The sequence below is a fragment of the Perissodus microlepis genome, chromosome 8 (assembly GCF_051167445.1).
Source record: "Perissodus microlepis isolate ML-2025 ecotype Zambia chromosome 8, ASM5116744v1, whole genome shotgun sequence".
In the NCBI taxonomy this organism is placed as follows: domain Eukaryota; kingdom Metazoa; phylum Chordata; class Actinopteri; order Cichliformes; family Cichlidae; genus Perissodus; species Perissodus microlepis.
The window spans coordinates 5024792-5049069 of record NC_140468.1 but is presented as its reverse complement, the minus strand read 5'-3'; the positions used below and the strand labels follow the sequence as shown (position 1 = coordinate 5049069).

General features: G+C 40.4%; 2 protein-coding genes across 5 annotated transcripts; one reads left to right on the top strand and one right to left on the bottom strand.

Moving 5' to 3' along the window:
• Positions 1 to 1690: 1690 nt before the first annotated feature.
• tex47 (testis expressed 47) lies at positions 1691 to 6793 on the bottom strand. Of its 2 annotated transcripts, none has more exons than XM_084937128.1 (8): positions 5426 to 5696; positions 5177 to 5249; positions 4005 to 4108; positions 3853 to 3917; positions 3034 to 3109; positions 2701 to 2835; positions 2466 to 2613; positions 1691 to 2303 (listed from the first exon to the last, which is right to left on the bottom strand). In XM_084937128.1, exons 1-8 carry the CDS (start codon positions 5525 to 5527, stop codon positions 2266 to 2268), a joined length of 741 nt encoding a protein of 246 aa, XP_084793254.1. In that variant the 5' UTR covers positions 5528 to 5696; the 3' UTR covers positions 1691 to 2265. The 2 variants fall into 2 exon arrangements, with proteins under 2 accessions (XP_084793254.1, XP_084793253.1); XM_084937127.1 differs by lacking the exon at positions 5426 to 5696 and adding an exon at positions 6530 to 6793 and having other exon boundaries at positions 1693 to 2303.
• Positions 6794 to 8256: 1463 nt separating this feature from the next.
• On the top strand, positions 8257 to 22982 carry ndel1a (nudE neurodevelopment protein 1-like 1a). 3 transcript variants are annotated; one of them, XM_084937123.1, is made up of 10 exons: positions 8257 to 8380; positions 10385 to 10481; positions 13698 to 13851; positions 16758 to 16906; positions 17846 to 17982; positions 18103 to 18276; positions 18671 to 18765; positions 18865 to 19001; positions 19137 to 19171; positions 21909 to 22982. In XM_084937123.1, exons 2-10 carry the CDS (start codon positions 10396 to 10398, stop codon positions 21917 to 21919), a joined length of 978 nt encoding a protein of 325 aa, XP_084793249.1. In that variant the 5' UTR covers positions 8257 to 8380; positions 10385 to 10395; the 3' UTR covers positions 21920 to 22982. The 3 variants fall into 3 exon arrangements, with proteins under 3 accessions (XP_084793249.1, XP_084793248.1, XP_084793247.1); XM_084937122.1 differs by lacking the exon at positions 19137 to 19171 and having other exon boundaries at positions 21912 to 22982; XM_084937121.1 differs by lacking the exon at positions 19137 to 19171.
• Positions 22983 to 24278: the final 1296 nt, after the last annotated feature.

Below are 24278 nucleotides of genomic sequence, written 5' to 3'. Positions count from 1 at the left end.
TTTATTATAATTATGTATTTATTTTATTTTCGGTTGCTACAAACGGGACAGACGTGACTGGGGGATAGGACAGGGAGAAAGAATGAAAGAAAGAGAGGGAGAGAAAGAAAACCAAAGGGGAGAAGAGACGGTGAGAAGGGGGGGAAGAAAGGAAAAAACAAACAAACAAAACGCCTGGATCACCTGTATGGAGAAAAAAAACAGAAGAGAAAGCAAACAACAAAGAGCAACATAATAAAAACAGCACCATCACAATAAACTAGCTAGCAGTAGATAACAGTAGATACTAAATAATAAACGATATTGTGCAGCACGCAAGATAGACAGCGCACAATGTGCTTTGAGGCAGCAGCCAAGAAAGGTGTAGTCCGCGTCTGTGAACACCCGTGTGTACACCTGTGTGCATACCTGTGTGGATCAGCATGCTTGTATTCCAAAGGTTTCTCCATGTAACAATCTGCTAGGGAGTGTGGGGAGCCATAGCCCCGTCCACCAGGGTATGAAGCAGGTATGGAGGAGATCCAGGCCCCAGATATCCAGAGGCCCCAGAGTACAAGGACCCGAGGAGGACCACCAAAGGGGGGGGGAACCGTGCCACCCTCCTGGGAAGAGCTGAGTAGAGCCCCAAACGAGAGGTCACCCCGCAGCTACGGAGCAGAGGCCAGAGGGGGTTGCAGTGGCGTGCCCGCGGGCTCCGCTGGCAGCCAGCTGTGCCAGAGAGGACCGAGCTTCAGGCCCAGAGGCCAGAGGCCTGAGGGCATCCCACCCCCCGGAAGGAGCCCAGCCGGGCCACAGGCGCCCGGCCCCGCCAATCGGCCACCAGAAGTGAGCCGGTACATGCATGAGCGCCCAGCCCCAGATGACAAGGACCACCAACACACCAACGTCTGAGGGCATCAGCCACCAGCAGGGAGTGTGGTGAGGGGAGATAGGCCTCCGTACTTTAGAGGGCCTGAGATGTACCCAGAGAGGTTGAGTCTAAGACCCAACCTGACATATAGACACAGACAAACAGGCACACGCGGACACAGACGTGCATTCCCACCCCCATATGCACAATCAAATACTCGGCACTCACCCAACGTGTAGACAGACACAAATAGACACTGCACAGACAGTCGCACTCCCCAAACATACTCTATATCCCAGGTCCAGGTACCCCCACCCCCAGAGGGGCAAGCCGCACCTAGACCCAGGAGATGTAACCCTTCTCTCTGAGGCGGAGGCAAGCGGACCACCTCCTTATCTGCAGTAGCAGGGAGGCCCCGCATCCCAGACCCCAGTCTGACGGCCAGCACCTCCTCCCAGCCCCCCAGCCCTGACGGCTAACAGAACCGGGGTGAGTGAAGACCTCAAACCTCCCTACGCCCGCTCATATGTAATGTTGTTGTGTGCTGTTCTAAAGTGCATTTAAAACTCAGGAGAGCATGGTACTAGCTTCCTCTCAGAGAGCAGCACGGCTCCTCCCGAAAACCCTTAGTGTCTAAATGCATTTAAAATTGAGGGTAGGGCACCAGCGCCAGAGGTGGGTTGGAGTACAACGAGTACAACACCAGCTGCTGTGTTTTAAAGTAAATTCTCTGCCTACAGGTTTATGGTTGCAAAAAGATGGGAGGCACATTGAAGTCCAGACGAACCCATGTGATCAGTTTCACAATGTCATTCAAACCAAGGCAGACACAGCGGCGGAAAGTATAATCAAGCCTTAACTGTCCTTGTTAACCTGCATAACCACCAGCTTCTTATACACACATGAAAGCTTCTAATCTGTTTTAACTAATCCAGATTCAAGGAAGTGCCCTTATAAATCTTTAACTGAGCACAAGTATGTGTTAGCATTAGCAGAATGCTAGCATTTATTCATTTATTGGCATTTATTAACTGAGGATGTAGTGGACCACTGTACTGTGACAGATGACAATTTGCACGTGACTTGTTATAATACAAAAACCTGTTGGAAGACATAAGTAATGTATTTTTTGAATATGTCTTTATTTTAGAATGGGAAAACAATGCCACACTATTAGATCGCAATACATGGCTAGCTACACAGACAATAAAGGGGAAGCAAAGAGTGAATGGATCTTTTGGACAGGTACTATTTATCATAAAAGACAAGAAAGGCAGAGGATGTCTGACGACCACAAGTATCACTAGAATAAGTGAACAGTAAGTGCAGCAAATATTTTCAGTGTAGGAACCAAAATCACTACAGGGAAACAGTCAGTCAGAAAACAGTTGGCCTTTGACATTTTGTCCAGGGGGTTAAACAGCGGAGAAAAGGTTTCTTGGATTCAGTTGTCCTGTTAAACCATCAGAAAATTGACAGAGTTACGTATGTATTATATCTGCATTCATATGTATCTGATCCAACACAAGGATCAGTGTGTATTTACTAAGTTCTAATATTTTCATATTGGAAATGTTCTTATAAATCTTTACACCAACTGGAAGCTGTCACTTACCAAACTCAATACTGATGTTTAAGGTGGATTTGTACATATCTAGGTACTGCTGCGGGCTCAGGAGTTCCTCTCGACCCAAAAGCCTTTCCAGAATTTTCTGATGGACGATCAGCAGCGGCGTCTCATCCAACACTGACCCGGGAAGAGCCTTAGATTGCAATCAGGAAGTCAGAGAAAAACTCTGAGAAAGTTCTGGTTTTCAAAATGGAAAAAGATCATCTGCAAAGAAACACACCTTAGATTTTTCAAGCTTTTTGCTCAGATTTTGCAGCGTTGACAGGACGCTGCACACAAGGGTCTCTATGCTGACATCTTCATCCTCCAGTACCTTAACTGCGGGATCCCTGATCACCTGATCTGCACCCAGCACCTTCAGTCACACAGCAATACATACACGCAGGAGACAATCTGAGAATCCAATGTCTTGAACTTTAAAAACATGAGATATGGCTACAACTGAAGGTATTTATTATGTCTCATTTATGTACTAAAACGTTTGTATTCTCATAATCCTCTCATGCATTAAAATACTTCAAGCAATCAAGTGCAAAGATAAAAGAGAGCTAACCTTGTAGCTCCACTGCTGGAACAGCCTTCTTTGAGGGTTGTGATCCAAAAACACAATCTTTACTTCCAGCAAGGTGCTAAAAAGGATGTGCTAATAATTATTATGGCTCACACAACACACAACAGCAGGTTGTGTGTGAAAGCTTAAATATTTATTTGCCTGCAGCCAGAACGAGCAGCTGTTGGTCTAAAGCAACAAAAGCACTGTGGGGGTTTGCCACACTGGCAACAGCCGACCAGCTACAGCTGCTTCATAGAAATATACACAAAAATGCCAAACTGGTCACTGCTGTTGACTGGAAGGATGTGTCAATGTGGTGGCCGTTTTGGAGCGAGGCAACAGCGCCTCATAATTTCAGTCCAGAACTTTCTAAAATTTTTTACTAATTGCCAAGCAGCTTGAATTATTACAGATGCCAGACATGTATTTATGATAGTTAAGGTTCAAATGCCGTTTTTCATACCAAAAGCTTAGTTTTGACATGTTAGAACAGTAGGAAGCACAAAAGTCTGGAATGGTCAGACACTCTGAGCGAGATGACGGCACCAGAGAAGCCCAGATGCAACAGCTTTGCGTCTTTATGCTAAAACACACTGCAAGGAGTCGACTGCTCAGACATCATCATAAGCTTTTGCCACATTTGGTGAATCTGAACTGATGCAAGGCAACCACGGGATTATATTTGCCCTCTCTGTGGGCTCCGTGGCATGAATTTATTAACAGACAGCAGACAAGCAATAAATATGAGTGAAATGGGATGCACCGTATCTCAGCGTATAATATATATATAGAAGTCATCCGCAGTATGGGAAAGATTACCGGTGTGGCTGTTGTTGCATGACTTTGACGTCTCTCAAAACAGAAGTCAGAATATCCCTGGACGACTGGAAGAGAGAGGCACAGCAAACTTTGAGCACACACTTTCACAAACTTCAGCCATACATTTGTTATTTCTGTGCAGGAGAACTTACTTCAATGATGTGCAGCAGGTAGGATGGATAAATCAGCAGCAGGCCTGTTATGTGATCCCATATGTACTGTTTGTTCAGCTGAAAGTTGAGATTTTCATAATGAGCTGCATGGAAACAACAGAAGACAAAACCCTCTTGTTTTAGTGTTCATCATTTTAAAAAGCAAAATGAATGCCTTTAAAGTCTTTTCAAGACCTAATAATTGCAGAATTATGTATTATATTCAGCCTTTTACAAACGAGCCACAACTACTAGCTAAGCATAAGACCGAACATGGCATATTTCTTCAGTTTTTAGGCCACTGAACAGAGATTCAAGAAGTCCCTTTGATCTGGGGTGAGTCTTTGGCCAAATCAAAGTGAAATTGATTTTACTGATTAATATTCTCTCAGATAAATATCCTTAAGACAGACTAATTAAACTTCTTATCTGTGTTCTCTTAGCTGCGATTCCAGAAGTGTAGTAGAAAATATGGCACTTTCAGATTATTTTAAACTCTGAACACGACCTGCTCTGAACCAAATTATGTGTTCAGAATCAGTTGCCATGGTGATCTAGCCAGGTAAATAAGAGAGCCACCTTCACGGCGCAGAAGTCTGACTTTAATCGCAACATAACAAATCCAACAAACCCATTCATTTTGTTTCATAGCACACACTTCTGGTGAGGGTTAAGAGGTTAATTAAAAAATAATAATTTTCAAAAAGAATCTTATTTGCTATAATTTATTTGTTTCATTACTGGAAAATCATTATAAAAAATTAAGACCTTATTTTTTTTTTTAAATATCACAGTTTTTAAAAACTCTGTATTCAGGCTTCCTTCTGTTTTCGACACACAGGCACAGCCTTTCCTGTCGGCTTCTGTGGGCTTTCTATTCTAACTTTAGTCAAAGAATTTATTTCTTTTTTACAGGGAAGGCCTGCAGACTCACTCACACATGGAGTTGTGAAAGCTATAAAAGCACCAAACACAGGAAGCGAGACAGTCTTTCACTGCTTTTGTTCAGATTCAACAAGAAGCCTCAGTATTTCAGGGCAGCAAATTAAGTAGGAGTATTAATTTGTCCTGCCAGTATAACAGGATCATTCCCCTAAAGAAAAACTGGGTTCAGTTGGCATCAGGTGATTAGTCCCTCAGTCTCTGTAGCTCTAAGGTAATTGCTGGCTGACCTCCCAGGTCTGTCCTATCAGCAAGGTCGTGGGGGAGCCGAGAAATCATTATCAGCCGCTGCAGGATGATCTTCTGTGGGGAGAAGGTGGGGGGGAGACTTAGAAAGCCTGCAGAGTGACAACAGAATAAGCTCTGACATGCAATCCAGGCACAAAAGGAGGATCATTGTCAGGTGCGCATTTAAAATTTAAGGCTGTGTGCCAATATTTACAACCTGAGCTCCTTTCCATATTAAGCTAAATACAAACCGCATCATCCCCCAGATTCTTCCTCCGTGTCACTAAGTGGTGAAATAAACTAGTCCTAGTTTCTTCCTCCTCCTTCTTTTCCTCAAAACCCTTTTTCTCCATCTCTTTGCTTTAATCTCCGTCTGACTTCTTTCGCCGTCCGATTGAAGCACTGACTGAGTGAGAGCTAAGCGAGCTGCCCGCCTTCACTGTTTATAAAAGCGCATATCCTAGAAACCTATTGTTCTGCAGGTCCTATTAAACAAAGCCTGCTGCAAAACACACTGGTGCGATTAACACAGCAGCCAATCGCAGAGCAGCACAGCCTCATAATCAGGGTGCTTCAACCCCAACAGGAAGAAGGACAGTGCATGTAGGGATGGCAGGTGTCTACATGGTGATTTGCACACACACTCTTACTGTCTATACTATGATGATGCTGATGATGCATTGTCATACTGCAATATTCTGAATGGGTGTAAATGTTGCACTAAAACCTGTATACGTATTCCAGCACTGCTTTTCCAGATGTGCAAGTTGCCATTTCCCTTGGTGCTAAAGTTGATTTTCAGCCTTGTCCCTCATGCACAGAGATTTCTTTGATGATATTATTTGCCGTAGATGATGAGATATTCATACTCTTTCCTTGTAACTTACTCTTTCATTTTGACTCCATCACTGAGGAAGAATATTCTATAACTGTTCCACAATTTGTAGATGTAGTTTTCTGCCCACCTTTACTTCTGAGAGCCTGTGCCTCTCAGAGTTGCTCTTTTTATACCCAATAACATTACTGATGAACCTAATTACTTGTAAAATGTTCCTCCAGCTGTTTCTTTTTAGTCCCATTTACTTGTCCAGTCTTTTGTTTTCCCCTTTCCTTTTTTTTGAGACCTGCTGCTACCATTAGATCATATTTTTCCTGAAATAGTAAAATGTCTTTATTTCAATCTTTGTTTTCGTTTTCGATCCTAAATCTTGTCCAGCTCTTCACTCATCTGTGTGATGTCATGTAAATGACATTTCATAGCACAACGCCTGTAAATATACTGCTGCTTATGTTTTGGGGTTTTTCAGCTTCATTTTCACTCACACATCACCCACGTGTCCGTTAAAAACACAAACCTCTCTCACTTTGCCGTAAATCACATCAAACATTGATACTGTGTCTGCATCCTCTGGATCTTTCCACGAAATTGGAAAACCGTCGACATCCAGCTGCGACATGGTCATCCCGACCCTGTTTAGCGGCTCTTGTCCGGTGTGTTGTCCGTTACCATCGCAACACGCTCCTACAGCATACGTTTGACGTCAGTACATACGTAGGCACAGATACGTGTACGTAGTCATTAATTACTAGAGTCTGTTCGCTTATTAATACACTTTATTTGTCCCAAGCTTCCCGTTAGAGCAGCCAAAATATGACCCTAATTTGAAAAAGAAAAAAACAACAACAAAAAACTGAAGGAAACGGATGTAAGCAAAAATGTCGACAAAATAAAATAAAAAGTTAAAATGTTGCTTATGTTTCTTAAGTGCTCACATTAATTAACATGCAATGTTTTAAATAAGCATAAACATAAATGAAAATATACATAGGGTAGAATAAAAAGAATAAAATAATAAAGAAAATTAATAAAACAAGTGAAAATGTGAGCAAAATATTTTAAAAATCGTACAAAAATAGCTCAACATGTGAATTAAAGCTAAATAAAACTAAATAAAAATGTTTTACTAAAATAAAGCAAATGGCAGACAACATTCAAATGTCTCAGTGTAACAAACTAACGTGTGGACTCTGCAGACATTAAACTGTTATTTCCTGTAAGCTTCCTTTTGACAGCAGAGCTGAGTCTGTGAGCTACCCTCCACCATAGTTTCCAGCGTTTAGATGTGTGTACATTTAAAAAGCTGTTATTTTAGGATTTTACATTCAACAGCTCTTATTTGTTATTTAGAGTGAAAAACATAAGTGACAAAGTGTAATTTTCTTTATCTCAAAATGTTTTAGTACAATGAATAACTAATTTATTTGTTAAAAAAAAAAATAAAAAATACAAAAAAACCTTGCAGAATCAAAACGTTGATTCATGCAATAATTTTGAGGAACTGTGTTGTAATTTTGCATCTGTAAGTTATTTTCTTCTCTCTCATTTTAATCGGTAAACTATTAGACTAAGGAGCTTGGAAAGAAAAGCGTCTGCACTTCTTTAAGTTTCTTGAAGACGTTTCATCTCTCATCCCAGAAGCTTCTTCAGTTCTAAGAGCAACTGGTGTAAAGTCCCAGATGGGCGTGTCCCGTAAGAGGGTTATGGGCCCCCAAGTTATTCCTACAACATAACTTATATCTCTAAAGAAAAGCATACTTAATTATATGCACGCATTAATTTTAGATAACTTTAGGCACAAGTCAAAGGACTGCTGTTCTAGCCCACTGCCGCCAGGTGATGATAATTTAACATTAACTGAGTGTTATGCGCAGTTTGTGAGCAGCAGTGAAGCTCGCGAGCAGGAAAGGCACGAGTTGATGAAATCCACTCTAAACCATCATTTTACTTTTTATTTTTTTATTGTATTTTCTTTTCTTTATATAAGCACCAGCCAACAAAAAACACAGCTCTTTACTGTGTTAGAAATTAAATATTTAATTTTATCATCTGAGCTGATCTACTCATTATTCACTGACTATGAGGATCTTTCACCTCACAGACAAAATAATATTAATTATTATTATTATTGTTATTATCAGTAAAATATTCTCCACATATTCTCAGCCTTGTGAATATTCTGGCATAAGGATCCAAATTATAGCTGAGGTGCGGAAATAAGACGGATCTGTGTGGAGGGTGTGTTTCCCTTTAAACGCTCCTGTGAGCAGCAGAGATCAGCAGACGTTGGAGGGGACGGTCGGCCTCGGCAGCTCGGACAGCCGTGCAGGATGGACCGATAAACAGCTCTGTTCGAAGCGATGTTCAGGTACCGAGTTCATTATCTTTTATCTTATTTTTATAGTGGAAAACAAATGGAGGTGAAACACCGAGAGCAGCGTGTCGTCGGTTCGTTCGGCTCCTTTGCACACCCAGTTTTGACAGCTGAGCGCATCATCATCATCTGCACGTTTTCAGCCGCCAAGCTTGGTATCATCTCCAATCCTATGTTATGTTTCCAATGCTAACCCGATTATTTAATTTGAGGTGGATTTTTTTTTTAAATAGCTTTTCTTGTAGTGAAAATGTTTATCATCTTCGGCGGGGCTGTGGTTGGCTCGACATATGGTCCGTGTTCAACAGGGTCATTTTTCTGAGTGAGGAATTAAGATCAGGTTATTTAAAGGTTAATATTTCACCCTGCAGTGATGTGGCCTGTTCAAACCACCCTTAGTTTGCACCTAAGCCTATTTAAATCGACAGACTTCATAAAAACTAAATGAAAAATAATAATCCCATTAATTTAGGAAACAGCGGCTCCAGTGTGTGCTGCTGTTCCCCGGCTGTAATTTCTTCTTCGAGCCGTGAGTGTTGGCTATAATATAAAGTTGAATTATTCAAAGGATGACAGAATACATTTTTGCATCCTGTGCTATAAAAAGTTAATAGGATTTCTGCTTGAATGGCCTTCAAGTTATTTCATATTTTTTTTCATCCCCTAGTTCAAGATTAGATTCTGTTATTTTACTCAAAATGTGAAATTTACTGTTAATTTGTTAGCTTTAGTGGAATTAGTCCTGATGTTGCCCTCAGTTAAGCTAACCACCTGCTGGCCCAGATATGATGTGGCCCAGACTTCACACTGCTCTAAACACTTCATTTCAGACAGTTATTTCCTGCTCTTGGGTCTTTGATGTCAAAGAGCGCAGATGTCGCTAATATAGTAATCTTGGACACAGAAGCCCCACCCACCCACTCACCGGTCAACCTTTCTGTTTATGAGCGGCAGCCAATAAAAAGAAGGGTAGCTTAAAGCAGTGGTTTTGAATCTCAGGAGTGAGTCCCAGTGGTGGAGCACAGAGGAGTGATTAAAGATTAATTTGAGCTTTGATGCTCATTTAGCAGTTCCTGTTCCCTTATGTGGCAAATAAACTAGAATTGTAGACCCACTGTGGGAACTATTACATCTATAGCACCAAAGAGAAGCTGTGCTACCCCTGTGAAAAATGTCAGGCTTCATACAATCACTGTGTTCTCTTGTCTGCATCGGGTATTCTTCATGTTCTAAGAGAAGGTGAGACAGAGTTGGAATTGGACTGGTACCTTCACTGATTTTGCCTATTGATTAACTTAGACCTCAGCAGATCTCACGAGAGCAAAACTATCCTCCAAAATCATTTGTCCAGTTCTTGCTGGATCTGCAGCCTAGTGTTCCCATCCGCTCCTGCTCACAACTAGTTTGGTGTTTGGGGATTTAAATTCCCCCTAAAAGTTATCAATGAGGCTCCCGGTCCCATTGTTACCTCTGTGAACTGTGCTTTGCATTAACATCTAGGCTCATCGGGTGCTACACTGTTACACATAGGAGGCATTATACACAGCCTAAACAAGCCTGTGGAGTCTTATTTGGGCCAATCTATGATATATTTAATCATACGGAAGGCTCTACATCGAATTAAAAATGCTGTTTTTCAGGAGTGGTTGCTCTTATGTTTTTGTTTTTTTAAAGCCTGGAAAGCACATTTGAATGCTGTGTGCTCTGCAGTTGCCTCTGTTGGGTTTCTTGCAGTCTGTAGGGAGTCCTTTTGATGATTAACTCCCAGCTGTAGTTTGACTCATTGATTTGTGAGTCTAGTTCTCACTTGATGTTGTGTCTTTAGATCTTTGCTGCCTTATTGGGGATTGAGAGAGCTTTAAGGCTTAGAAGAACGACTATGAGAAGAAAATGGGTTTTTCTCAAATGTTTATACTTCATCTGTTAACCTTTCGTCTTTTGTAGGATTGTCTTTATCCCACTGAAATCACGCTTGTTTCCCGATTCCCTCCTGTGTAGATTTTTTTGCCATGGAAATGGATATGATACCGAAATTCTCCTCAAAAGATGAGGAAATCGACTTCTGGAAGGCTCTTTCCTTCAAGTACAAGAAAAGGTATGTACAATACACACTGTGCAGGCTCTGTTTCTCCTTCAGTAACATCAGTGCCTCAGCCCTTTGGAAACACTTAGTTAAATAATAATGCAGGTATAGTTTTATATTTTTTACTCATAATCAACAAATCTCATGAAAATATGGTACCTGGGGAAATTGAAAAATCCTCCTCAGAGGAGATCAAAGCATAAAGTATTCAACTCCTCGTGCACAGCATTGAAATGAAGGTTAATGGGAAGTAAAAGCTCAAATGTGCCACTGTTCCTCCCAGTAAACAGTAAGATATGCAATACATCCTTCATTTCAGAGGTATTGTCATTCAAAACTGGAACATGTGAGCTAAAATGAGAGGATTATAATAATAATAATCATCATAATAAAGATCCCCTTATGTGACTTCTTCTTTAGGTTGGAGGTTGTTTTGATCTTGATTCTTTATATAACAAAGCTGCATTGTGCAGTTCAGTGATGTTTTAGACTATGGTGCTTTTTCCCATCCTTGTTTCAACATGACAACTCCGCTGTACACAAAGCAGGCATCATAAAGTAACCATATCTCCCCAGTATTTCAAACCTACCCAACATCTTTGAGATCACCAGCATGGCGATGCTCTACAGTAAAATGTATATAATTCATAATTCTTTAACATTTTAAAATGACAAACTTAATTGGTAATATAACACATGTTTAGCTAATATGATTGATTAGAGTTTTATTGTTAAAAGTAAAACAATGAGCATTAAACTTCAGTTTACAGTTGATTAGCACTGGTTATTTTATCTTTATACATACACCTTTATATCTCAGAAGGCAGAACAGGTCGTCTACCAGTCAGTAGGTCAGGGGTTTGATCCCCGGCTCCTCTAGTCTGTGTTTTGAAGGATCTCTGGGCAAGGGACTGAACCCCGAGTTACCCCTGACACATCCATCAGAGTGTGAGTGTGTTAAAATTAGGCTGAGAGCACTTAAGTATAGAAAAAAGCTTTTGTATAAACGTGCGTGTGATTGTGTCAAGTGTAATGCAGTCATTAGCTGAAGTCCTACTACTTCTTACTGGTGCTGCAACCTTTAACCTATGTAAATGATCTCTGTGCAGCTACTTCTGAACTGAGAGACGTCTTTGTTAGCGACATTTGAATCACAAGATCTGATGGTAACCAGTCAGCTCTTTGTGTCTGTGGGAGAAATGCTTTATCTGCTATCTGTCAGTCTTAGACTTTCAATTAGCAGCCGCTGTTGGCATCTCCGGTGACACTTGTGAGACAAGCAGTGAAATCTTCCTTCTCAATTTCTTCCCAAAGCGGCAGCTCATATTTCACATTAAACATAAAAGGCTCCCACATCTTTGTCCCATCTTTGAATGATTTTTCTGTGCAGATTCTCACTGTTGTTCATTCATTGTGTAAAGATTGCTGCATTTGTATGAAACCTATTTCTGTGCTCTATACGTTGCTTGATTAAGATTAGCTGATTGAAATGTCAACAATAGGTGCTACAGGAAACAAGCTCAGGCCTACGCCTGATTATGTAAGACAATGGGCTTCCTTCAGAGTGGAGGCCATGTTTATAAGTGAAGGACAGTTCCCCGTTTGTGTCTCTGAGGTACAGAGGTACATTGTATTATTATTCTGTGTAGCTGTTCACAAAGCCCAGCAGTGCTGTCCTGTGCTCTAAGTAGCAAAGCAATATCATGATTCTTCACCACTGTACAGCGATAACACAGAGGACCTCGGGTTTAAACTTTGAATGAGCAAAACAATATGATATGAGTGCGTTTGGCCCACAAAGGGTTCCCTTGTCATGCTGTCTGGTTTTGAATGTAGGGAAAGAGGAGGCACCAGTGTGCAAATGTGTGACAGCCAACCTTTTCAGAGCGAAACCAGTTCAAAGCCCGGCCTGGCTCGACATTACCGCGGTGGCTTTGAAAACAAATGGATGCCTTGGCTCGGTGCCACCCCGAGCACTTCAGCTCCCATGATGCCATTTTTAGACAGCTGTGTGTGTGTGTCCGTGTATCAGTCTCTCAGTGACCACATCAGCAGACACTTATATAATCAGCACTTTGTGGTAAAGCTGGTCCAGGATCATGTGGCTCGTTGTATGTTTCGAAGGTTACATTGGAGAGTCAGAGACGCACTTCTTGGTTAAAATACAAATTTCAGTTTGACCTCACTGCCAGCTTTTCAGTTGGCACAATAGTGTCAGCTGTTTTTACTAGACAAGATCGACTGCAGCGGCCTGTAAAGCTGTAAAGATGGTAAATCATTGACTGTTTCATAACCGACTGTTACAGACTCGCAAGGTATGATAAGAAATTAGCAACAGCTTCAACAGTGACGTCAATTCCAAGCATACCAGGGTTTGTTTCGTTGGCATTTGTGGATTCTTCTTGTCCGCCTGCTGTTTAAAGTTTAAAAATTTTTCCAGCACAATCGAGGACCATGTCACAAAGAGAAGGTGATAACTAAGTGACTCAGAGATCATCAAAAACATTTCAGATCCATGGCCTGAAAGCTCTTCAGATCTTAATCTGATTGAGCGTCTCTGGTAAATTATGTTGTGTTAGATTACATAAAAAATTGACTTGACAAGCAAGAGTTTCTGTACTCTGTTGAAAAATCATGCTCCATCAGGAGAAATCTGTGCAGCTTCCATCCAAATGATGGATGGGCTTCAGTCTTGCTCTCAACCCTTGTCTCATAAACATAAAGACTGTGTGCAGGACGAGTAAAAACCGGCCCAGTTAAAAAGTATTGAAGACAAAAGCTGAATCTGAGATTTCAGAAAAGGAGCAAAGTACAGGGAATAAATCAGTTTTTATAGTGACGCTATAGTTCAGGTGTGTGGATGTGGGGTAAAGCGGTCACTATTTGCAGAAGTAAATTTTGCACAAAAGCAACTGTTTGTTAGTTTTTAAATATTAATTCCTTAGTTAATATTTTATAGCAGTTCATCTCTTAGGAGAAATTAAAGGGTTAAAACCCTTAAAACACCCCCTTTACAAAGTAGGTGACACAAATTGCATTTGAGTTTGGGGAATTGTATCTGGGTCAGATCTCGAGTGCCCAGAGGAGATGCAACGGCGATAAAAATAAAACCATATCCAGCTGTAAAGTTTGATGAATGCATCCACCAGCCGTGTCTCCCAGGCTTGCACGCCTACCTCTTTCTGTCTCGACTTGTCGTCTAATGGCTTTCTGTGTGTCTGCCCACAGCTGTGAGGAGGCTCAGGAGGAGCTGCTGGAGTTTCAGGAGGGGAGCAGGGAGCTGGAGGCTGAGCTGGAAGCACAGCTTGGCCAGGCCGAGCATCGAATGAAGGATCTGCAGTCTGAGAACAACAGACTCAAGAATGAGGTTGAAACTCTCAAGGTAACTGCTGCAGTCTGTGGAACTGACCATACTCTATAAAAGATGGACATGACTTCCATCATAGATATTTTGAGGCATCATAATGTGATTTTTTTTTTTTTTTTTTTTTTTTTTTTTTTTTTACTAATCAGTGGGTGGCATTGTATGGGCCACATCCATTATTTTGTGTCAAACTAAAGCCCCGGGGGCCTAATCTGGCACAGCAGTGTTTTGGTTTTTTTGGTTTGCAATCTGTAAGCTTTGGTGCAGTGCTACCAATTTTGTTCCACCAACCCATCAGGAAATGCACAATTTCCCCTTGTAATCATGTCCAATGTGACCGACCACACTTCAGCAATATATACATGACACCATGTAATTAATATCTATATCGAGTAACCGCTTTATCTGATAGGTCGTTGTGCTCACCGTGAAGCCTGCATGCTAGAATACATAAACTGGCACCATTAATCAATCTTTCAGAGAAATATTCATTTTGAGTCTGAACCTGCAAATAAATGAAGCTGTTCAGTCACAAACCTGAATATTTTAAGTTTGCGCACTTTGGCAAACCGTCCTACCGTTTGTAGTTTATGGACATTTCTGCTGTCGCACAATAATTCTAGCATAAATTCCAATAGGTAGGACAGTTTGGCACTGAATTTTGTGTTGTGCGCATGTGCAGAAACAACAGGTAGGATCGATTCCCAGAACACCTGGCAGTTTAGCATAGCTTAGCATGCTAAAAGCTAGCTATAACCAGCACCTCTAAGCCTCACTAATGACCTTTTTCTTAATCTAGTTTATTTACTTAAACCATAAATGGTCATGTTCTAAGTTAATTTAGTCATCCTGAATGTTTTTAACATGTTTTTGATGGGTTAGATTTAAGAGCTGAGAATCAGGTGATCAACATGTCAGTGCCACCATGTGGTCAGGAAAAATCCTTGTGAGCCTTTCGTGCCATTTTCTGGCATTTTATGAACAAGCTGATTTTAATTGGTTAATTAAAAGCCTGACAGAATAATTGCTACTGAGCCGTAATGGCTTATTTTAACAATCTAACTGTATCTCATTAAGCTTCTGAGATTTATGTGGTGAACCTAAAGAAGACCTTCACTGTGACTGTGACTTTCTCTCTCACTCTGCATTTATGCTGAGGCCAGCATTATGTATATATGTTTCTAATATTAACAAGACATTAGGCGAGTGTCTTCACGCGTATCCTTGAAATAAATATGAGGGCTTTTTTTTTTTTTTTTTTTTTTTTTTTTTTCCTTTTCCGTCGCCATCTATCATCTCCTGCCCTTGAGTGTAGTCTCCTGGGAGTGAAGAGAAGTGGGCCTGTAACAGCTGCTGCTCCTGTAGAAGCGATGTCTTGCAGAATAAATGTTTATTGGCTGCCTTCTCAAAGAACAACACCTCTTATTTTTGTGGCCCTGCCTTTGTTGGATTTCTAGCTGTAACGTTATCCTGCAGTTTACTGGCCTCCATGAAAACTGAGTACAGTCCTGGAGATGAGATGTTTTAAAGTGCAATCTAAATGGTAATCTCGCTGCAGTGGGAATCTGAGGTATCTTTCCAATCTCACCACCTGTTCTGCCCTAATCTGGCTGTATACTGATGCAGCTGATCTGTGCGACTCTCATAAATAATGCATCGGATTGTGTCTCGCTGTTATTCTCGCTCCATAATTGCCAAATCCAAGTGGCTCATTTCTGAGTCCGTGTTTCAAGCCGGGTGAGTCGAGCCACCTGCAGGGAAAACATGTTTGTGCCAAGGTGTCTGACAGGTTTCACTTTCAGCAGCGCTGACTTCACACCTTTGATTTGGAGGAAATGCAGCACTGGTGAGATGTTGGCGCAACACTGGGGCATGTCTTCATGGTTCTAATTTTACTACACACTGCACCATAGCTTTGTATCTTAACAAAGCTTTAAAGGAAACATTTCTGAAACAGGATGTAGGAATTGAATTTTTCCTAAAACATAAAAAGGACACAAAACAGCACCCTTATAAAATAACACGGGTACAAAGAAAATGGCCTAGGATTGACTAGATAAACGACACAAAACTAACTGAATAAAGTTGTGAATATTTATCGTAGACTTTAAGAAAAGATGTCGGTGCCACGATGTCACCCAGTGATGATTGAAATCCCTGAATCTTTAAGCATGTTTGCTGTTGCCATGTTGGAGTTTGAAGCAGTTTCGAGCGTGAGAGCACACGCTCATTGGCTAAAAACCTTTAATGGACAAGTCAACAAACATATCCTGGATAATCCTCCTCTTTCCTTCCGTCCATCCATTTTCTACAGATTATCTCAAAGCAAATTGGTCCTGGGTGAGGGGCCAAGTACGTTTTTTTTATAAATGCACATTTATCAAACTCTTTATGGTGAACTAAAAGCATTCATAATGCATCACATCTCAGAAAATATACTAACATTCTGAAAACGATTGATTAAGAAAGCCGTCCTTTACAGATGTTCATGAAACAAACCTAATTTTAAGTGTTATTTTCTGATTTGTGAGTAATATTCTCGTGCTGTGTTTGTGCATGTAGACTGCTGCATAAATCAGAGCTTCAGATTTATCTCAGCGTTTGTGCTTTTAAACTCTGTTAATTGGACCTGCTGAACGAGAGGACTGTCTGGCCTTTCTGCGGCTGGCTGCAGCTCAGTCATTACTTTATCAGCAGATGTAGGTCAGACACACAGACAGGCCCGGTGGTGTTTATCATGCCAATTGTCTCAGAGCTGGTGGATAAATGGGTCACACTTCACAACTGCTGCTTTTTTTAAATGGAAAGGGAAAATGAATGGAGCACTGAAAAATGTATGGCGGCGTGCTTTGGGAGCTGTTCAATCATGTGTTTAAATGCATGCAGTCAGATGTTCAGTACATGTTGTCTGCCCTCCTCCTCAGGAGAAGCTGGAGCAGCAGTACTCTCAGAGCTACAAGCAGATCTCCATGCTGGAGGACGACCTCGGCCAAACGCGCAGCATCAAGGAGCAGCTTCACAAATACGTCAGAGAGCTCGAGCAATCCAACGATGATCTGGAAAGAGCCAAAAGGTCTGTTTGGACTCTTAATACTTACTAAATAAATAAAACAGTTCGAAAGTTGCCTTTGTACTCTGCTCTTTGCAGCTTCACCCTTTACCGTTAGATGTGATATATTATTATTATTATACTGTACATAAAAGATGGATGTAACTATCACGATATGACTTAACTTTCAGGATACCACCTTGTTGTTGTTGTTGTTGTGATTTTTGTTTTATTTTGTTTGGGTTTGTTTTTTGTTTTTTTGGCTGGAGTTACCACATTTGGAGAAGAGGGTGGAGTTAGAAAACGATGTTAGCAAGCTGTACCAGAGATAGATTACTGCTTTGACTCTTGCTCATCAAAACTGAAACGCACATGACTGGATGGTCTAGTAGTGCACGTAAATGCACAGTGATCTGTATTATTTGTCCGATATTTTCATTAAAGGTGCATAAACACCACAGTTTGGCTATGCTGTTCAGTTCAGCATAGCCAAGAAAATGACTCTTTCAGCGCCAGCCTCCAGTGGCCTTTAGAGGAACTGCAGCTGTAGCTACTTCACATTGGCTTCATTTGTTTTCAGCCTCTGAAAGTTTCAACTTGATTTTTAGGTTTTAGCTTTGTTGCTGGGATCATGTAGAATATTCAGCATAATAAACAAATGATGCTACCTTAAGTAAGTGCAAACACATTTCTGTTTCTTACCTACTTTGTGATGTTGGTTACATTTTTATAAAAATTTGCAAGAGATAAAATTCTAGGATCTCATTGCAATTAACAAATGGCTTCAAGTCAATTGATTGCTGGACAAAGCTGGATTAAAATCAATAGATAAGCCTCAGATATTGATTACTTACTCATTATTATTCAAGCACTAGTGTCTGCAGAGAACATGCCTCCGAGGTTATTTGCACATAATTACTGAAGTCTTTTTTTTCTTTTTCTTTTTAAAAATATTTCTTCTAGAGCAACTATCGTGTCTCTTGAGAACTTCGAGCAGCGTCTGAACCAGGCCATTGAGAGGAATGCTTTCCTGGAGAGCGAGCTGGATGAGAAGGAGTCGCTGCTGGTCTCGGTGCAAAGATTAAAGGATGAAGCCAGAGGTGATTACTCACCATCAGCGAGCTCATTAATGTGCAGCTGCTGCAGTCTTTCTCCTCTGAAGGTTAAAATCTGGGTTTTCCTATATATTTCTTACAATTATCTTTTCTTTTTTTAAAAAGATTTGCGGCAGGAGCTCGCCGTGCGAGAGAGGCAGGCAGACGTAACCAGGATGTCCGCTCCGAGTTCACCCACACAGGACAACGTGAAGATGGACACGGCTGTGCAGGCCTCCCTCTCCCTGCCGGCTACCCCACTGAGCAAAGGTCTGGACAACGCCTTTGCCAACCAAACAGGTAGCTGCACAACATCTTTCCCCTCAACATGCAAATACAGACATGTAGCTCTTTATTTAAATGTTGTGCTGCGTGTATATTTGCATGCAGAAAACATTTATTTCTGTAATGACCCAGCTGTATAATCAGTTCTTGTGCAGTTAAAGTGCAGCAAAGACCCCATGAAAACCTTTTAATATATTTTGGCTCAATTATAAAAATATAGCAGATTAACAGTTAATTTTAATGTCTTTAATTTAATAAATATTCATAAATAAGTGTCTGAAATCTGCCAAGAGGTTATTAAACAGGGGGAACTAATTGCTTAAACTGGTAATGATTTTGAACTCTGTAAAAGATTTAATAAAATAAAAATTGGAGGAATAAATTGGTTTCTTTACTTTTTCCTAACTAGTGCTGTCAAATGGCTATGGCAGTAACTCACCTCTGACCCCCTCGGCCAGAATATCAGCCCTCAACATTGTCAGTGATTTGCTCCGGAAAGTTGGGGTGAGTCTTTCCTCCTTCCTGTTTCTGGTTCTCATTTCCACCTCTGGCTTCATGTCGGAAGTCCTCTATCTTTCCTCTTCATCTTTTGTGTCCTCACAGGCTCTCGAGTCGAAGCTCGCCGCCTGCAGGAACTTTGCCAAAGACCAGAAAGCTCGGAAGGCGTTCGCTCTCGACAACAGCAACGCGCTGAATGCAAACTACTCCCAAGCGCTCCATACGTCATATTTTGATAAAGCGTGAGTGAAAGCACATTCAGTCTGTAGTTTTATTGCCCATTACTGTCACATGTAAGTGTGGACAGCATGGTTGTATTGTTGCGTGAATAAGGACGAGTATCTGAGATGGTGTGCATTTGTTTTTCCCCCCAGCAGGACTGAGATGGTCATATTCCCTGCATTAATTTGGGGTAATTGTAGCTCCTTCACCTGTTATGCGAGTGTGTAGAGGGCCATGCATGCTGCCGCTGCTCTTTAACAAGCCTCTTTTCCCATCTCGTAGAAATAAGTGTGGGCTAGATAACCATTTAATGGTGGTGGCGTGGTGCTGCTGGAATAATCTCTCAACTCTAAAGTGACCTGATTCATGTTTTTCTTGTCTATACTAGTATAAAGTGTTTGTTTTCAGCTCCAGATCTAACCAGTAATGCTATTAACAAAGTCTGTTTTTTGCCATACCTTTTTTATTTGTTTTCATTTATGGCTGGAAGTCCCTCAGGAGATGATTCACGAGAGAATCTTTGGTTAAATCTTCAGTCGGATTGGACTTATTTAGGGTGCTAACACTTCCCACATGGATGTGTACATATTCATGCATTTAATTTACAACAAACATAAAATGAAAACCAACATCCTGATGAAGTTGGGAAATATAGCCACAAGTGGCTCAAGAACCTTATTAGTAAGCACTACCTAATACTAGCTAATAGACATGGCTCATCCTGGAGAATTTCCAGGTCCGCTACAGAACACATCCTGCAGTTTCCCAAGAGAAAATGACCTCTCAAAGGATGAGTAAATTACAAACACAGTGACTGATTTAGTATAATTAAAATAGGCTGGTTTCTTTCTGTATTTGTATTATTGTCAGGAAAGCAGGTGAAAAGCATGCGAGGTAGTGTAGTGTCACCACAACAAATACTGGAGTACACGGAGTCTCGGTCATCCTCTGAGATCTACATTTCTGGAGTTGCGGTGTGTTTTGGAGCAACAGTTGAGATCCGTGAAATCAATATGACACTGGGCACAGAAATACCTGCTAACAGGATCCAGATGTTGGTTTATTGTTGTATATGATGACAACGGTTTTGTTCAGCTTGAATTTTTTTGCTCTTCATGCTTGTGTTGCCAACAGATACTTACTGTGGGGACTGGCAGCCAGAGGAAGTGTAGTGTTTCTGCTGTGCGAGAGAAATATAAATAGGCAGAGTATGTGTGCACAACAAGGGCATTGTCTGGGTGACTTCAGAGCAGGGAGGTCTTATGAAGAGTACAGTCACATTCAGCCATTTATTAAGAAAAAATGACTTTATACTTCAATAAATGAAGTTCCAAGAAATCACCAGAGCTGCAATAAAAGTAATTTTGTTTCAAGGTCTGTTTAAAAATGACAAGTAAAAAGTGTCAGGTGGTATAATTGACAATACATCGTAGTTAGGGTTGTAGACTTATTTTTTTATTTTATTTTTTTTGGCCTAATTCAGACAGATTTTTGTAACTTTATTCAGACTGTTCATGGAAAAACTTTGTGTAACATTGATGCAGAAATGTACTTTTCCGTCAACACAGGAACTTTGATACACGGAAACACCAGTTCGATACCAGTAAAGAAAACTTCCACACAATGCCCAGCCCAGTCTTGAAAATGTACTTTCACTGGCACTCCTCCAAAGCTCATATTTCTGTGCTTTTCAAACTCATACCACACAGAGGATGCCTTTCATGCCCCAACTGTGACCCACAAAAGAACGCGGTGAAACCAGTTGGATAACTCTGGGTGACTCTCCTGCTTCCTTCCCAGTTTCTGCGTTAAACTTTTATTTTTAGCAGCACATGCCTGTGTTTGCTAATATTGCCTCATGTCTGCTATGCAGCTGTTGTCCTGTGTGAGATGAAGGGCGTTTGATAATGAGGACAGAGCCACCTCCCGCTGCGCCGGTCGGTGCTTCGACCTGTGTTGGCAGTTTTTGATAAAGTAAAACCGACCGAAGCTGTGAAGCTATCTGATCTCATTTTCCCTTATTTATCTACTGTATTGTAGATACATTTTTACTTGAATACAGTAGTTTAGTAAGTATATACTTAAGTCTCTTATACTGATTTGCAGCTCCATATTTTTAGTCTTGGACTCTACTAGAGAAGAAAATAATTTGTCTTTATTTTATACCGAGTATTGATGCAGCGTGTCTGTTCATTCTGTCTCAAACAAGCTTTTATTTATTTATTTATTTATTTATTTATTTATTTATTTATTTATTTGACATCTTCTCCCTTTGGGGCCACCATAACTTTGAGCCAATTTTCTTCTAATTTTGTGCATCTTCAAAACAGCTGTTGGGGGGAAATTATAGGTGGATGGGTATATAATAGGTAGATGTAGAGAAATCTTAATCATGTGTTTTAGAACTACATTAAATATTTGTACTGGGATGAGAGATACTATTTTTTTTTTTTACATTTCTACCAAATTTATAAATATCTTTGTATTTATGTTAGTTGTAGCTCCTGACATAGAAAGTGTGCCAGCCAACATATGTCATGAATTTAGCTGTTTTTATCCATTTTTAAGTGAAAGCTAACAACCTTTTCAGCCAGCCAGGTGGTCCTTTGATTATTGATGATTATTACTTTTTTATGTTTATGATTGAGAACATACAGATTATTGGACACATTTATATCGACTATCTCAGCTGCTTTTAAAAACATATATTTGATCTATCTTTATTTATTTTCATGACTGATCATTTTTATTATATCTGATTCCTGGCTTTCATAATCTGGCACCAATTGGCTTCCATACTGACCACCTTGTTTGCATTCAAATTAAACGGCTTTAACTGTGTGGAGGCTTTGATTGGTGGCTGATAACGGGTGGATTCGTGTATCTGCTTCCGGGACCTTTTGTTTCAAAAGTCTGTTTTCTCGCAGCAGGACCGTGAACGGACTCGAAGCTGGTACCCGGATGGCCATCACCGCGCCTCCCGCCGCCTCCTCCCCCGGTTTAGTGCCCCTGGCTTTGTGACGCCAACATGAAACACAACAGGAAGAGAAGGCGCAAAAAGAGGGAACGCGAAAGGCTAATACTGTAAAACTTACTGTTACTGTGGCTCATCTCCTCGTCTTCCCGCGCTGCCTCTCTCTCTGTCTGTCCTCACTTGTGCTTCGTTTGCTGTAAATTAGTCTGTATATGATGTGTTACTGTATCCACTGTTTGCTCACAAAGACTGTTAAAGCCCCCCTCTGCTTTTTTTCCCTCAAGGATCTCCCCTGACATGTGAAGTGGTTTCTAAGAATAACATATCATCTGGAAAGGGAAATATTATGCAGTTAGTGTTGGAAATGATGATGAGATGCTCCAAATGTTGCTTTTTTGTTTTTAAATCTAAGCAGCCTTTTCACTGATCTTTAACTTAAATCACTTCAGTTAAACCACTGCTGAACCCTCTAATTAAAATCAGCAGGTTTATTGGATGCAGATGTCCTAAATAACTGTGTGCCATGTGGCCTGTGACTCCACCAATTATTGAGGTTTCCAAGAGCCTTTCCGGGTAGTGATTTTGGGTGATTCTGGCTTTTGGCGTCATCCTCGTGCGCTTCTATTTGACTTCTTATTTACTTCCACAGAGTCGGGGAGTTTTTCAGTGAGCCAAACACACCATGTAACTTCTGAACCGTGTGACATGACATGTACAGTATTGGTCATATTGATCGTTATTGACAGGCAGCCAATTAAAGTAGTGCTATCATAGTGTTCGGACCAGTTAACCAGCATTCTTACAGCCTGTAGTCGAAACGTTTTATCCACATTTTGTTCTTTGAATTGATGCACAAACCTTTCTCAGTTGCAAGTGAAGCACTTTGACCTTGTTTTGATTTTTTTGTTGTTGTTTTTTTTTTTTCCTCCTTTTTTTCATTCGAGTGCAATATTGCCTGTTTTGTGGGTTTAATTTATTTCAAATTTCTTTTATAGCATGTTTCAATAAAAGATGTCATTATACCACACTGATTATGTTTTACTTGGTTCTTGAAGTTATTCTCAAGGCAAAGACTCCTTTTCCTTCTCTTCTCAAATATTAATGTTTGCTGTTTTTCTGTTGTATCAGTTTAGAAATTAGAATACGGTGAGCTTTCCATATTAGTGTTGTTTTGGTAGTCCAGAAAAAAAACAAGAAAACTGAAGATTATTTAAATCAGATTTGACTGAATCTATAAGTCAGGAAAAACACCCATACCCAGTTCTCAGATGTGTTGATGCTGTCAAATTATATTTTTATGTCAGTCTAAAAAGACTGTAGAATACTTGAAAACTGGAAATTATTTCTGTGGATTTAAAAAAAATAAATAAATTAAAATTGTTCTACTACTAGAAATACTCTAAGAAGATTCTTACATATATCTATACTAATGAACTTCAGATAAAAGATACAAGTAACCACTGTGATGTCACCTATTGGTTTCATAGCCACTCCCTCAATCTTACCCTGCTTTATCCTACTAGTACATGCCTGTGCTACAATAGTGATTTGGTCCGTCTCTGCTTAATCTCTCAGGGAAAAGTTTTTAAAAAATGAATAAATAAAAAAATAGGTTGTAGATATTTTTTTTTTTTTATGCTGAAAATGTTTCATTTTGGCCTCTTGCTATGTGGCTGCCAGGCAACGCGATGGCTTTATAATATAAGAACCATTTAGTGTTTTTATTATTCAACTTATGTGGCTGAAACTTAATTTTCATGTCATGAAATTAAAATTCTACAATGCTTTTAAAATGTGTGACAAGTGCGTAAAGGTTAAAAATAGGTCCCTTTAGCTGGTTACTAGGTTGTTCTTAGGAAACATGATGACATAACATCTGATGTAGATAAGAACCTTCAGGGTGCTATAGCGTACCAAGTTTGGTAGTGCAACTCCACATCGTGTAAGAGGAGTTCATGGACAAATAAGGCCTGTGTGTTTGCATCTATCTGTGGACAGCTGTGGCTTAGCAGGTAGTGTGGGTTGTCTGCGAATTAGAAGGTCATTGGTTCAAACCCCCAAGCTGTGTGTTAAAGTGTTCTCAAATAGCAGAACTCTGTGTAACATAATGCAATAGGCTTGTTAAAAAGTTTTTAGTCTAGAAAACACAGGTAAAGTTCAGCCACACAGATTTTGCACCACATGACATTCCTAACTAGCTAGTTAGGAATGTCCTACCTGTCTTGAACTGGGGCTCTTTGCATGCAAGGCAACTATTTTAACCACTACACCAGGGAAAAGCCTTGTACGTATCCTAATACAATAAGAATTCACACTAGTGACT